At 45.1% G+C, this 14179-nt stretch overlaps 2 protein-coding genes across 2 annotated transcripts in view; both read right to left on the bottom strand.

The window, feature by feature from the left end:
* Positions 1–14179, bottom strand: part of LOC108135080 (F-actin-monooxygenase Mical) — a 43598-nt gene that overhangs the window by 13956 nt on the left and 15463 nt on the right. The window contains 10 exon segments of the mRNA XM_017255646.2: positions 9–124; positions 204–621; positions 697–960; positions 1327–1869; positions 2651–2917; positions 3583–3644; positions 4053–4546; positions 4606–4738; positions 4799–6483; positions 12918–12969. Coding sequence (XP_017111135.1) covers positions 9–124; positions 204–621; positions 697–960; positions 1327–1869; positions 2651–2917; positions 3583–3644; positions 4053–4546; positions 4606–4738; positions 4799–6482 — 3981 coding nt within the window. The 5' untranslated portion in view covers position 6483; positions 12918–12969.
* Positions 8159–8941, bottom strand: LOC108135079. Its single transcript, XM_017255643.2, has one exon. The coding sequence runs from the start codon at positions 8746–8748 to the stop codon at positions 8275–8277; it is 474 nt and encodes a 157-aa protein (XP_017111132.1). The 5' UTR covers positions 8749–8941; the 3' UTR covers positions 8159–8274.

The raw sequence follows: 14179 nt of genomic DNA, 5'->3' as shown, positions 1-14179 counted from the left end.
TGACCCACCTCGGTCTCCGTATCCGTGGGCAGATTGGCGGGCAGGGGCTGCAGGCGAACCTCTTGGCGGCGCAGTTCGCGGGCCTTCTTGAACTCCTCACCCTCGGTGTCATCCTTGCCATCGTCTATAATCGAAAGGATCGAATAAAATGTTAGTTCTGCGAACTTGGAACTTCCCCTTGAGTGCCCACTCACCCGCAATACCTTCACTAGAATCGTAGAAATCATCGGAATCATCGCTATCCTCGCAGTACTGCTTGCCAATCCAATCCGACGCCAGCTGGAGGGTCTGGGCGCCAAAGGGCGAGTCATCCGCCTCCTCGAACAGCTCCGAGTCCGACTCCGTGTCGGATTCATCCGAGCTGGACAGCTCCGACTGGGAATCGTTGTTGGACTCGGGCAGGAAGTTGCGACCCGACCACTCGTGCTCGTCGATGACATTGGCCTCGTCATCGGACATGGCATCGGCGGAGGCGGAGGCGGTGGCTCGCGACGTCTCCAGCAGATCCACTTGGTCCCTGGGCGGAGTGGTGTCCATGGGCTCGGTACTCGCCGCCGCAGCGGGTACCGTTCCAGCCGTCGGTGGTGCGGCAGGAGAGGCGGGTTGAGCGGCAGCGGATTTCTGCAGGGATGGGTGGAGGTATTGTGGGTTGAATTAAAATCATTTTAATTTGATGGACCTCAGGTCAATGCTCACCCTGGACTTGTTGGTGCGCTGTGGCAGCGGCTTGGGCGGCAGCCGGAAGTGCTGGGTGCAGTAGAAGCGACCCTGCGGATCGTCCCGATCGAAGGCGTAGCCTCCCAGACGCAAGTTCGTGTGGCAGTGGTGGCACTTAAGGCAATTGCGATGCAGGACCAGACCCTCCACGGTGGTCTTCTCCATCAGGTAGACGGTTTGCTTGCAGAAGCGGCACTTTTCGGAGGCGGCCTGCTTCTTGAAGGCCAGCGCCACCTTGGAGCTCTGCATCATAGCAATGGTTTAATATTAGACGATGTTTGAATGTGGAACTTAGTTTACAATTAATGGTAACAATTTAACGTTTGCAGCTTTGCATTCGATGGGTGTCATGTACAAATGAGCGGGTATATGTGGCTTGATGACCATGAGTGTTTATGGGAAATTGCCTAGACTTTTTCTTAAAGCAAAAAAACATCATAGACAGCAGCAACAGCAACAGCAACCGCAGGAAGCAACCACAAAGGTAATGCACAATATATGGCAAAGCAAAAAGCAACCGATAAAACAAAGGAACCCAAACAAAACGAAAAACAATAGATACAAGGAGTGGTGGTTGTGGTGGTGGTGGGAGAACACAAAATTACTCACAGATTTGGGTATGACTGTGTTGTTGGTGTTGGTGGCGGTGGTGGCATTGCTGCTGCCCGCGTTCTTCTCGTCCGAATTGGCCTCGTCCTTCTTGCCAAACTGGCCGGCGATGGAGGCCACCTTGTTGCGACCCCGCTCGCCCACGTCCAGGTTGTGGCCCTCCTTCAGCTGCTTGTCCAGGTTGCGGATGGTCTGGTCGATGTCCTTGAACTTCTCCGCCTCGCGCGAATCCTGGCGCTGCGGCTTGGACATCTTGTGCTGGCGCGCCTGGAACTGTTCCTTGCTCCACTTGGGCACCTTCTCGCGACCCTTGGGACCGTGGATCTCGGTCTTCTTGGACAGCTCGATCTTCTTCTCGATCTCGCGCACATTCCAGTCGTTGGAATCGATCTTGCCGATGGCCCGCATCAGGTCCTTGGGCTTCTTGTCGCCGCCGAGACCACCGCGTCCCGTCATCCGCTGCTCCATGTTCCGGATGCGATCGCTGAACTGCTCGTCCGCCGTGCGCGGCAGCGCCGAGGGAATGTCTCCCCGTTCGCGATCCTTTGGTTTTTAGGGTGACGGACAGTGTGTTTGTGGTCGTGTTTTTTTGGTGTTTGGGCATTTAAATTATTAAAGTTCGGAGGCGGAGTGGAAAGGGGTGGAGAAATCAAAATGTATAGATAGGCATAAATATTTTACTTCTGATTACTAATCGTCTAGCAACGAATCAACATAAACAATCAAATAAAAAGGCAAACAACGGAACGTAAGCTTAACAAAATGTCCTTTTCGGACGGGTTAGATGAACGAGCTTAGCTTAGCGAGTTAGACTGGCCTAGCCGAATCTAGAGTCTTAAACAACTTAACGTTAATGCACAGCAGATATTAGAGCCGAGACGCGAGGGTTTTAAATTGGTTTTTAAACATTTAGCAAACTGGCAACGAGTTCAAAGCCATTCGAAGTTATATTTTGGTAACGAACTTTACTTTTCGAAAAGGAGGTGTCCTCGAGTATACCAAATTTCAAATATTTCGAACCAAATCGTAACATATTTATTTGAAACACATGTTAGAAATATCATTTGAATATTTTCGAACAATTATGTTAATACGTTACATATCAACACTTTTTAGAAACATTTTTTTCTTCAAGCAGTTATTATTGTTAGTTGCTTCAATCTTCTTTTCTTGCGAGACTTCAAGGGGCAAAACTGGAGCATTAGTCAGATGTTAGGATCAACAGTGGCCCGCGCAGGACCAAAACAGGTCAAGACAACAACAACGACAACACAGCAGAAGACGCAGCGTGCAAGATCGAGATCCGGGGATTCTCGTCGCTTACGGGAAACAGAAGCTTCCGCTCGAGGTCCTTGACACGATCGTTGAAGACGGGCGCCTGCTGGCGGTAGAGGAATATCGAGTAGTCCTCGAAGGGGGTGCCATCCTCGGCCACCCCGGCCTCGCCGCCCTCCCGCAGGAGCTTGCCCGCTTGGAGGAGCTGCAGGCTCTTGTAGAAGTTCTGTGTCTGGTGGTAGCGCTGCTGGCGCCGCTTGCTCATCCGCTCCTGCCGATTCTCCTCGATCTCCTGCAAGCGCTGCTGGCGCTCCTCCTGCGCGGCAGAGGGTAGAGTCAACACACATTGGACAGATTCGGAGGGGTTCTGGATTCTGGTTCGGATTCTGGGGCAGGGGACTTTGTTTTTTTTCGAGCGAGTGTGATTGTGGGAACTAGGGGATGTTTTGAGTGCTTTGGCGTGGGACGCAGACACAGAACGGACATCTAGATCTAAATGACTACAATGACTACTTGGCTTGACTGGGAAAATGCTACGTTGGTTAGTGTGGGGTCGAGGGTTACGCATCACACGATGGGACATGTAGACGACACTGGGACACTTGGACACTGAGCGAACTGACCTCATTGATGGTTTCGAATGCGCTAATGGCGTTACTGATTTCATGACAGAGAGCTGTTCTCAGCAGGAGCTGAACCTTGGGAACAGATTTTCGATGGTTTGGTTTTATGAATTTGGTTTTCTTGCTTGTTATACATTTGTGATTAACAATTAATTTCTTTGAATGTACATGACTTGAGCTGAGTTTAAACAATTTTAAACGATCAATGGTAATGAACGAGAAATATTCTTAATGTATGTGTTTACATAACAAAATGTGCAAACGGCTGAATTGAGTGCCGCAAAGTCACTGCTCAGACCTTCTGCACATTCGCGTATGAACCAATCCATGTTAAAATATAATGCCAGCATTTACTCACAATATTGGCGGTTTTGTCGACCTGGCGGCGCTTCTTCGACCGACGTGGTGTATCGTTTTGACCTGTTGCAAAAATAAATTAACAATGAGTATACATTTATAAATGGATGCAAATAAACAATTCTCTGGAGAGGCGACATACATAGCTACATATAAAGTTGCACTATAGTTGCACTTTAATCAAGCTTCTAATCTAGTTTAAAAGCCGCTTTGAAAACAATACTTCGCATAGTTCTCTGGTTCTATCTTATTCTTAATCCAATTTGTAAAAATGAATCTTTTCCAACTAAGTGCATAAATGAAGTATTTAAATGGAGCTATGCGAAGTATAATTTATACAAAATCGATCAAAACTAGTTTAGACTAGACTTTATTGCCACTCTACAATTTGACATAAATGCGCAGCCTGCAGCCCCTCCGAGATTCACTTATTTGCCAGACTATGGTGTAAGATGGTAATCTTCAACACACCCTGCGGCGCACTGGTGGCCGTTCCGCTTCCAGCCACTCCGGCAGTTCCCGCCGAAGCTCCGCCCGCATTGAGGAGCTGCTCGTGGCGGCGCTGCCGCTTGGCCCGCTCCTCGTCCAGAACCGACCTCCGCTGCACCGTCGTGGGTATGTCCACAGCATCCTGCATCGGCGACTTGGCCTTGGGCTTCGTCGCCAGCAGCTTGGAGAAATCGGGCTGGGCGTGCGTGTGGTTGATGCGATACTTCTGCCGCAGATCGCTGAAGTCCATCTTGGGGTGCTTGATGTGCGGGATCTCGCCGCGGAACAGCTCGCATATCTGGTCCAAATAGTTCAGCCAGGTGCGCGACTCCACGTCGGTCAGGTCGAGCGACTGTTTGGCGCTCATGACCCGATCGATGTGCAGTTCGCGCTCCAGGACGGCAAAGGCCAGCTCATTGCACTCCATGGGATTCATGTCCTTGGTGGCAGCAAAGTCGATGAGATCAGGGCGATAGCTAAGGGAAAAGTCTTTAAGTTTGTGTTTTAAGCCCCAAAATGTGATGGAAAAACCCACCGATTAATGAGCGCACAGAGAACTCGTCCATTGCGGAACACATCCGATGCCTCCTTGAGCTCCGGAATAAAGTGATGGGCATGCAGCTGGGCGCTAATCCATCTCAGCAAAGTGGCCCCCTGCGGCAATAGGTCTAAAAAGATGTAAAATAACTATTAAATACGGGCGGAATAATTGAAGTTCATTGACCGACCTCCACTGCGTCGCTTGCGTCTACCGGGCGTGTCCACATGCGGCGACTGCAGGGCGTGCGTGTCCATGAAGGTCTGCTCCAGAATGGACGGATCGTCCGTATCCACCAAGTGCTTCACCTGCCAGCTGTTGACCGACTCCCGATTGAGGTTCGGGTAGCGTGTGGCCGGGTCCACGGTGTAGGCACTGATGTCGCGCTGCAGGGTGTCCGGCGTGGTCTGGTTGAGCAGTCGGTAGATGCTCTCACGCTGGGCCAGCACACCGAGGGTGCTGTTCTGGGGGTTGGACCACAGCTTAATGGCATAGGCCGCGTCCATGCTCGACAAGAAGCCGCGGGCACAGCCCGATCCTGTGGGCCAGAAGGGCTCCAGCAGGCTGTCGCCCACGAGGCACTGCATCAGGCGGGCGCCCTTGCGGACGATAACGCGGCAGGACATCTCGGCGGCGAACATGGAGGTGAAGTCGAACATGGCCACGTCCGGTTTGCCGTAGTGATTAACGGCGAACTCCAGGTTGGGCATTTGGTATTGGGTGGAGAATTCGGCTGCCTCGCGGGCGTAGTCGTGCAGCTTCTGTGTGTCCACATTGGCCGGGGCCAGCAGCTCGCCGGGATCGGCCATGTCCTCGATGATGACGCCCTTGTCAATCAGACTGTGCTTCTTGGCCGTCATCACAAAGTAGTGCGTCTCGTCCTTGTAGTAGACGATGTTCTCCAGGTCGATGCCCGTCTTGCCGTACAGCTCCTTGAAGAAGGCCTGGTTGAAGATGAAGGCCACCCCGCTGATCTCCTCCACCTTGGCCTCCGCCTCCGTCTTCTTGTTGATGAAGTTGGCCGTGATGGCGATGGCCAGCTTTCCGCGGAACTCCTTCCGCCTGAAGTCCAGCATGTTTCGCTTACCATCCGCCCCGATCAGCACATCGAACTCGTAGTGGGAGACGGCATGATCCGCGGGAGTGACCGCCGCCCGCCAGCCGCCACCATCGCCGGAGGGCTCCAGGGGGTGGTCGAAGCTAACGCCCTCGTGGATCTCCACGCCCAGGAGCAGCGCCACCTTAAGCAGCATGCACTGCAGCTGCCGGATGGAGATGTGATCGATGGAGCCGGCACAGAACTTGCCGTAGAACTTCTTGGCGCCCAGATTGCGCAAATCCGTGATGACGAAGGGCCACAGATGGAGCACATTGTTGCGGGTGATGCGGTCGCGTTTCTCCAGCACCACCACCTTGGCACCCAGTAGCTGCGCCTCGATGGCGGTGCGCAGGCCACAGGGGCCGGCTCCGATGACCAGGACGCGGGTGCCGGTGCAGGCGGCTCCCTTTCCGTACACCCGATGGGCGGCACGGGCGTCGAACTTCTTCCACAGAGCCTGCGCCTTCCACGACCGCACCTTGGCCTTGAGCCGCGGGTAGAAGTCGTTGAGGGGCGACGGCCGCAGACCCACCGCCTCGCACATGGCCCGATGGAGCGCCAGGATCTGGCGCATCGTGGTGGCCACGCACAGCAGGTCGAACAGCTCCGCTGCCTCCGCGGCAGCCGCGTGCTCCGCCATGAGCAGCTGATGTTGCTGCTGCTGCTGCGCCGTCAGCTGCTGCTGCTGCTGCTGTTGTTGTTGCTGCAGTGGTTGCTGCTGCTGCGGCGGCAGGTGGTGGTGCTGCTGGTGGTGCCGCTGATGTTGGCGGCTCATTCTGCGGGAAGACAGAGGTTTGACAATTAGTAGAGTATTTTAAATTGGCGACTACGACTACTACACAACGACACTCGAACACGACAGTTGAAGAAATACAACTCACACATGTTTACTTGCTCGTTTTCGTTGCTGAATTCAATTTATTTTTGACAAGTTTTTCATTCACATTTTCCCTCTTCCAATATATCATATAAAAGTATATCTGTTTATTTGCCAGGGATTTCGCTTGCACTGTCTTGGCTGTCAAATTAATTTTATTTAATTAAGCGATTTATTAAAAGTATTGTTTGTTTGTTTGTTGGCAATGTTTTTATACCCTATAGACATCTTTTCAATTAAATAAAAAGAAAAATAATATAAATTTGAGCTTTAAATAGTACATTATTTTAAGTATTAAATCTGATAATTAAAAAGATTAATGATACTTTAACTAACTTTAACCAAATAGTCTTTGAAACTGATTAAAAACTGCTGGTTTGAATGTAACTAAAAGTAAGGTTTAAAAAGTCTCATTTCGAAGAACAAACCCTCGACCTCCTTTAAAGTCAACGAACCAACTCGTGTTTAATCATAAAGGACTGCCTCGTATGTAAATGTAAACAGAATACAAGTTTTACTTTTAAAACATTCACGGAAGGCTGAAAGAAACACATCCCCGTTCCGTTCATTCTTCCACCCCATGGAACTGACAAAGAGCTTTTAAACTGAACTTGTCATCATTTTGCTTGTTTGCTCTCCTTTTTGTTTCGCTTACAGATTCAAATGACAACTCAAATCTGGCCGGAGCATTATACTTCAATTAATTGAATCAGAAATCAGAAAGATCAGAATTACTCATGTCGAGGTCCAACGGCAGCAATAAAAACCGTTGAACAAAGTAGAAAAAAACAGGAAATCAACAAGGAAATCTACTTGGGAAAAACTCAACTTCTGAATACCCTTAAACAGTTTTGTTTGCATCCTCATAATCAATAAAAATAGCCAATTAAACCCATTTGAACTGAAGTAGAGCATTTTGTGGAAACCTATTTTAGCCAACTTCTGGCTATAATTGGAAAAGCCTTTGAGAGCTGACAAGTGAGCCAGACAAAAGCCAAAGGCAAATGAGCCGGTAAAAGCTGCCACTCGAGTTTGAACTTCTGTTTAGATCGGCCTAGACAGGCAACAACCTGACAATGGACAGTCGGCAACCGAAAGCCGAGAACTAGCAGCTGGGAGCTGAGAACTGGGAGATGGGCGCTGCCAAGTGGGAGCTGCAAGGTGGGAACCCTGAAGTGGAGTGCCATTTGCGACGGGGCAAATGAAAAATAAAAAATACAAAAGTAAGCCACAAGACCGCAGCTGTTTGTTCTTTGTGCGAGTGCTTGCTGGTTGTGAATGTCTCGCATTTATTCGCTCACTCGCACAAAGGACAATAGCCCCTGGTAAAAAGACGAACAAACGAGGACGAGTCATTGCCCCATTTTCGGGAACATCAAGATTAGTGGATCATCTAAAAGGGGCTCTTTTACAGTCACATTAATGATTTAAGAGCAACCCTTACTATCTACATGTCTAGCTTGATCTAAATTATTCAAATGTAACAAACTAATTGGTTAAATTAATTTCATTCTAAAACAAAAAAATTGAGAACTTATACCTCACACCATAAATTAAAAACTTTACAAAACCTATTCTTGTTCCAAATTCGCAGCCTTGCTTCGAGTTTATTGGACGCCAGAGGATTTTTTGTCTTGCACAAATCACAAATCTGTGCAATGGGTGAAACAATTTGAAAAATTGAGAATTTTCACAGTAGGGGCGAGACGGGCAACATCAGGAGACGGGGGTCCGGGGGCACATCCCCGGAGGGCATCCGCTCGCGTTGCTCTCCCGAGGCCGTACGGCGGTACCCGTTCACGAACACCATGGGCGGCGATCCGTCCAGCTGCTGCAGCTTGAGCATTAGGGGCGACATTTGGGGCAGGGCACCGGCGGCACTGCGCCCCGCCAGGATCTCGACCGCATACTGATCGATGTCCCGGCCCAGTTGGTCCACAACCTGTTGTACCACCGAGTAGCGACCGTTGGAGCAGCTGAAGAACCCCTGGCGCAACCCGCCCTCGAGAACGTCGGTTACGACCGGGCGGATGGGGAGAAGCGGTAGCCGGTAGACGTCGGACACCCTCTCGGCCACCTCGTAACTGGTCGCCGGACGACCCAGCACCTTCAATACCTCCAGCACCAGAGCTCCGTTCTGCCTGCCCAAATTGGTGGGATTCATACTGAGAAACTGAAACGCGCTTTATGTGCGGCACTGTGCCTTTCCTAATTCGGTCTTGGTCCTTGCTTTTGATATTGCTAAAAAAAATTAACAATGAATTTGTATGGTTTTGCTTGGAAATCAAAATATTTTTGTTGGAAAACACTCAAAGAAATGTAGATTCTCCCGATGTTTGAAATACACTAAAATGAGTATAATGGTAACAAGGTATTGGAGATAAGATCAAAGGGTTGCTGGGATTTCCATTTTTTTTTAATGAAGATAAAAGTAGGAGTTTCTTGAGGTTATAAAAATCTTCACTTTTTTTCTGTTGTAAATATTCATTACTGACAAAATTCTAAAGCATCTTATATTGTGAAAAAATAGTTTGAATTACTTATCAAGAAGATGATATGGGTATGCCCAAATCCTTTATTTTATCTATCTGTCAATTTGAACAATGAGATAAACGGAAGGTTCCTTTTATGAGACTGAACATTTTGGTACAGAAAAGGAAGTCCTTTCGTTGCGTGCTTAAGGAAATGCTTTCAAAGCGGTTCCTTTTTTGCATAGATATTAACCCTGACAAATTGTTCTACAACAACCCACACAACAAATCCCTTGCCCAATGCCAAGCCTCAGTCAGTCCAATTTCTGTTGTCTCATCGTCTATTAAAGTTTGGGGACCAAAATTCGATTGGCGCCAAGAAAGTCATAAAAAAAAGAGCTCGCTCAGTGCCCCGACCACGCCCACTGTTCAAACGAAAAAGGGGCGGTGGGTAGCTAAGGGGGTGGGTCACGCAATTGGCGACAGCTTGACAGTCTCACTCGCCAGCTCTCTACACACAAAGAAAAGGTTCAGCTTAAAAGGAAATTCTTCGGTTAAAATGGATTGGATCAAAATCTATAGATTCTCAAGCTTACTATAGAATTTGGGTACCTTAAGGACAATATTACTTGACCCTAAACATTAACGTTAACACCTTTTGCATTTCAGCTACGAACTACGTTAATAAAATTTGACTTCTGACCTGCTCTTTTTTTTGCGTGTAATTCTTGGTCTCTTTCGCTCCCTCCCAATCACTATTTGTTTTTTGTTTGTCTGGGTTAAACAAAAGACTTGTGGGTCACATTGGGCACACACCACATTATGTCATTGCGCGGACGAAAGGGAGAAATGCCAAGAGAAATGGGGGAGTGTGGGCAGAGAGATGAAACACGAAAATTAAAGTCGAAAGAAAATGAAAAGTTTAGCGCTTATCGATTTTCGTCTGCTGTTTTAATCAGCCAACTGTCGTCACAACGTGAAGTTTGTTGAGGCAGGGAGGGAAAATAAAATTTACCGAAAATTTGGGCGAGGGTAAACTGCATAAGTCTTTCCCTTTCGAATTGGGGGTTAGATGAGCGGGTGACTCATCTCTGTGCACATTTTCGCATACTATTCGAGGGTGGCCCAAAAATATCCCACCATTCGGTACAGCTCAATTACTCATATATTCATAAATAAAAACTGAATTGTGGACTTTGAGTAAACGGAAGATTTCATGGTTTATAAAGTGTTGCACATGGCTGGCGGACAAGATCAAGGTTCTCGAAAACAAATGAACCATTTCAGTTTGAAAAGCTGAAATTTTTTCTTTATTTTCCTATTTTTAAATTGGCCGATGGCCAGGAAATTTGTATTAAATAGTAGTCTCATTCATAAACAAAAAATAATTAATTCTGTTCAACATTTTGTTATTTCTTTCCAATTTAGCTATTGTCAAAATTGTTTGCTCACCTGAAGCAATTGACTCGTTTGCTCAAATTTTCACAATATTTTTCTATGTTACCACAAGGTTTTTCAATTATATCACAATATTTTGTATTTATTTATTTAATTTTTTACTTGGACCGTTTCGTTGCGAGTTGGAGAGCCACTTGATCGGCAATGAAGCTGCGCAACTGCCTGGAATCATTTTTAAGGCAATTTAATAAAAACACTACAAAGACAGATGACAAAGATACAATGAATACAGGTGAACAAAAGCCAGGAACATCCCAACCACCAGAATAACGTGAGAACTTCGTCACAAACAGTTGATATACACAAAAACATAAAGAAAACTCTAATTATAGATTTATAGATATCGTATCTACAAGCATAACCCATCAAACAAGTGTTGTTTTTATCGAGTAAGAAAGGTGAGTTAGAGAACATATCGATAAGAAAGCTATTGTTTGGGCACTTTCTAATAACATCAAACAAACAAGAAATACTTTCTGACTTGAACATGAAAGTCACGTAATTTGAATATTTCTTTGTTATTTTATTCGTTCAATTTTGTGACAGTTGCCGATAGAAATATGTCGCTAAAACGTGAACAGTTTTCAAAAGTTTCGAAGATATTTAAAGAAATTAAATGGAAAATTTCAAAGTCATAGGGGCTTATTTAATATTTTGAACTAATAAACGTTTCAATTTCAAATAAAGTTTCTTAGCACCTCTACACTTCAGAAGATCTGGCAAATGCTCACAGCTGGGGCATAAAGAAATATACAAATAGACAGTGGTTTGATTGATTTGCGTTCTTTTTTTCTTCAAATTTTAGTTCCTATGCCAATTGATCGACAGCCTCGCAGACAAACGAAAATTGTTGAAATTGCAGCAAATTGATTTATGAACACCAAACAGACATCGAAGCAACACAAACAACAATGCGGAAGCGCCATCGAGTATGTTTGGTATTAGGGGTACTCACTGCTGGTGGAAAATTAAAAAACATACCATTCAACGAAGTGTGACAATTAAGAGGCACGCCTCTGGCGCTTTTCTGTACCTTTCCGCTGCTTTCACAATTTCAAGAAGATGACAAGTGAAAAATAATGAAAATAGATTTGATTGAATAAATCTTGTCGCCAACTTTTGGTTGGCAGCCAACCTAAACTTTGTTCATTGTTATAAATTTGTTAGCGTATTTTATTTGGCACTAACAGACGTGGCTAAATAAATTACGTTTAATTAGTGGGATTTGGTCAAAACGCTGACAGTACAGCTTCACTCACTAAAAAGCAATTAAATATCGAATATATTGAGACACCCTGACCATATTTCACTTTCGCAGTTTTTAAGTTAAATTAAACTTTTAGAAAACTATGAACTTTTTACAAGCAAGTTTGCCTGTCACTTGGCAGAGAATTAAACATATTGTGCTGTACCATCAAGTGTAATCCGAGGCAGAAAGATATTCGAATAGACAGCAGCATAGCGTAAGTTCGTTTAAACATTTTTCGCTATTATTAGCCAAACAAAATTGGGTCAGCAAACGATGCGGTTGGCCAACTCGCAGCCACGAGCCAAACATTTTCCCAGAGAAAGAGAGCGAGATGAGGGGAGAATCTGCGAGGCGCCTTTAACTTTTTTGCACATACATATATACTCACAAATGTATGTTTATATATAAATAGCGAATTAATTGATTCTGAGTGGTTTACTCCCTGACTCGAGCTCGATTTTTATTCCTTACGCAAGCGAAAATTTATAGTTAAACGAATTTTAATGCAAAATCAATTTTATGGCTGCCGGCGACTTCAAATTACATCATCGGTAAAAGAAAACAAGGAGGAGAATGTGGCCATTCAGCAATTCAATTTCCTTGCGGCACAGCAGCATCCTTTGTGGATAATCCTTTTTGAAGCATCCCGTTGACATCATTTTAAGTAGAGATGGCATCACCATCTTTACTCATTGATAGTGTATTTAACAAACAGATTCCCAATGTTTCTTTCAAGTTATTCACAACCTGATAAAAACTATTTTATATCTATTTATATTTTTAACCACTAAAGATTATAATTATATTACTATTAATGCTTGCCAGCTCCAATTAAGAGCTTTTGCAGCATCATTGTATATAAATATGCCCCATTTTTATCTGTGGGACTCACTTCCTGAACACTTCAACCCATATTTAAATAATTTAAAAATATATGCCGCCTGCACAGGAAAAAATAAACAAAACTGGGACGGGCAAGCCCTACTCCTCAATCCGCCTTCTCACTCCGCTCCAGTTGCATTACAACACGGATTGGGGTCAGACCCGGACAAAGTTCTCCTCGTGGAGAAACAAATTTAATAAACCACAAAATGGATATATAAATTTACATAAATATTCTATTTTTTGCGGGGTTTAATTGCACACTCAACTTACTTGTCTCAGTCGCTGTCGTTGTCGTGTGGGCCTGTCATATATGCAGCATTAACTGTAAGCAAAGAAAATGTGATACGGTTAGATCCAACTGAAAACAAATGCATTTAAAATAACTAAGAGCTAAATTTATTGTTTCTAATTATGCTACCAACTGGTGTGACATTTCAATGTTGAGGCCAATTAAAGATATCGGGGCCTTCGTTATAATCATGTGGGCTGTGCAAATATCTCAAAAAGCACCAAGAACAACAACAACTGAAAACCAATTTTTAAATGTCTTTCGGCTTATGATGGATTTCAGGTTGTGTGTGAGTCGCGTGGGCCACCAAGACAAAGAAATATGCAAAAAAAAAAATATATTAAATGATTAAAATCGTTTAATAATATCTGGGATAGAGAACCGAAGTGAAAAACACACTTTTGGAAACATTTTTCCTATAATTCAAAAACTTTTACATAAGTATGTTTTAATTGTTGAACAAAATTTAACTAGCACGATTAATAACACTTATCCAAATTAAAATAAAAATGTTAAGAGTGCTATATATTACAATGAAAGAAATTCCATTAATATGGTAAGAAACACTCTCAACTTTATTTCTAATAAAACGCAGTGAGTGGATTTGCGGCCTATTTATGCAGCAAATTAAATGCGAAAATATGGGCAAGGTCTACACCGAAAACAGATTGAATACGACAGATTGCAAGAACAATTTATTGCATGTTCAATTGCAATAGCAGACAAGGTAAACAAACAAAATCGCAGACGTAAACACCTGCTTAGGTAACGTCGGCTACCACAAGGCAATTACCACATCCTTTTACCCCACGGTTCCCCGGTCCACTTCCCCGTCCTCGCGAATTTCGCACTGGACTCTCCAGTGCCTCTCGAGCAGTTAAAACTGCAACAAATAGCAAAAACTACGTACGGCTGGGCATTTATTCAAAGCAACAGCTCGGGCACGAAAATGGCATTAAACTCAGTGGAAACGAAGACGATGACGATGACGCTAGACGACTGACGATGAATAAAACACTTCGAACCCGCGGTCCCCAGCGGAAAATGCTGAAAGCCCCAACCAAAACAGGCCAGAGACAAGACGAAAAGGAAATAGCCAAAAAAAGAAAACCGAAACACAAAATCACGTGCCTAACCGCATAGACGTAAAATTGGAGAAAATTGCATTTGGGAGAGTGAAATGGAAATGCCCTTTCAAAACGAATTACGGAAAAAACAAATGCTCAGAAAGCAAATAAGTTTT

Source organism: Drosophila elegans, unplaced genomic scaffold (genome assembly GCF_018152505.1).
Source record: "Drosophila elegans isolate 14027-0461.03 unplaced genomic scaffold, ASM1815250v1 contig_476, whole genome shotgun sequence".
Classification (NCBI taxonomy): domain Eukaryota; kingdom Metazoa; phylum Arthropoda; class Insecta; order Diptera; family Drosophilidae; genus Drosophila; species Drosophila elegans.
The sequence above is the reverse complement of the archived record's forward strand: the minus strand, read 5'-3'. Positions and strand labels throughout refer to the sequence as shown.

Excerpts from the sequence above, each read along its gene's own strand:
- LOC108135079 (XM_017255643.2), bottom strand. The coding sequence starts at position 8,748 with ATGAATCCCACCAATTTGGGCAGGCAGAACGGAGCTCTGGTGCTGGAG.